This window comes from Penaeus monodon, chromosome 20, assembly GCF_015228065.2.
Source record: "Penaeus monodon isolate SGIC_2016 chromosome 20, NSTDA_Pmon_1, whole genome shotgun sequence".
Classification (NCBI taxonomy): Eukaryota; Metazoa; Arthropoda; class Malacostraca; order Decapoda; family Penaeidae; genus Penaeus; species Penaeus monodon.
Genome location: NC_051405.1, coordinates 28,785,284 through 28,786,001, shown reverse-complemented (window position 1 = coordinate 28,786,001; position 718 = coordinate 28,785,284). Strand labels below are relative to the sequence as shown.

Genomic DNA, 718 nt, shown 5'->3' with positions numbered 1-718 from the left:
ATAGAGGCTATGATGTAATAGATTAAGAAAGCTATGCAATATTCATTTTAAATCTTTCCCATTAACAGCCAGTACAACAACTGCAATAAATGGAACAAATCCTAGTACTCCAACTACTATATCAATAGCTTCAAGACCAACAACTTTAGTATCAGGAACAACAACAACAACAACAAGATCAAACACGACAGGACCAACAACAGTAGGACCAACAACAGCAGGACCAAGAACAGTAGGACCAACGACGGCAGGACCAACAACAGCAGGACCAACAACAGCAGGACCAACAACAGCAGGACCAAGAACAGTAGGACCAACGACGGCAGAACCAACAACCGCAGGACCAACAACAGCAGGACCAACAACAGCAGGACCAACAACAGCAGGACCAACGACGGCAGGACCAACGACGGCAGGACCAACAACAGCAGGACCAACGACAGCAGGACCAACAACAGCAGGACCAACGACGGCAGGACCAACAACCGCAGGACCAACGACGGCAGGACCAACAACGGCAGGACCAACAACCATAGGTCCAACTATCGCAGAATCAACCACTGCATCCACTGTACGTAATGTCTGTAAGTATAAGCAATTCCCATGGAACACACCTATGTTCTTTGAGTAAGCTTTACTTTATTGGAGACAGTAACGACATCAATGATGACCATTATAGATTAGATATTCAGATGGATGGTTCGTTTCCATCTGGAAT

At 45.8% G+C, this 718-nt stretch overlaps 1 protein-coding gene across 12 annotated transcripts in view; it reads left to right on the top strand.

The window, feature by feature from the left end:
* Window positions 1-718, top strand: part of LOC119585742 (mucin-5AC-like) — a 31,530-nt gene that overhangs the window by 28,499 nt on the left and 2,313 nt on the right. For all 12 annotated transcript variants that reach the window (XM_037934441.1, XM_037934447.1, XM_037934448.1 and 9 more), the window contains one exon: window positions 69-584. In XM_037934441.1, coding sequence (XP_037790369.1) covers window positions 69-584 — 516 coding nt within the window. The remainder of the gene's footprint in view (window positions 1-68; window positions 585-718) is intronic.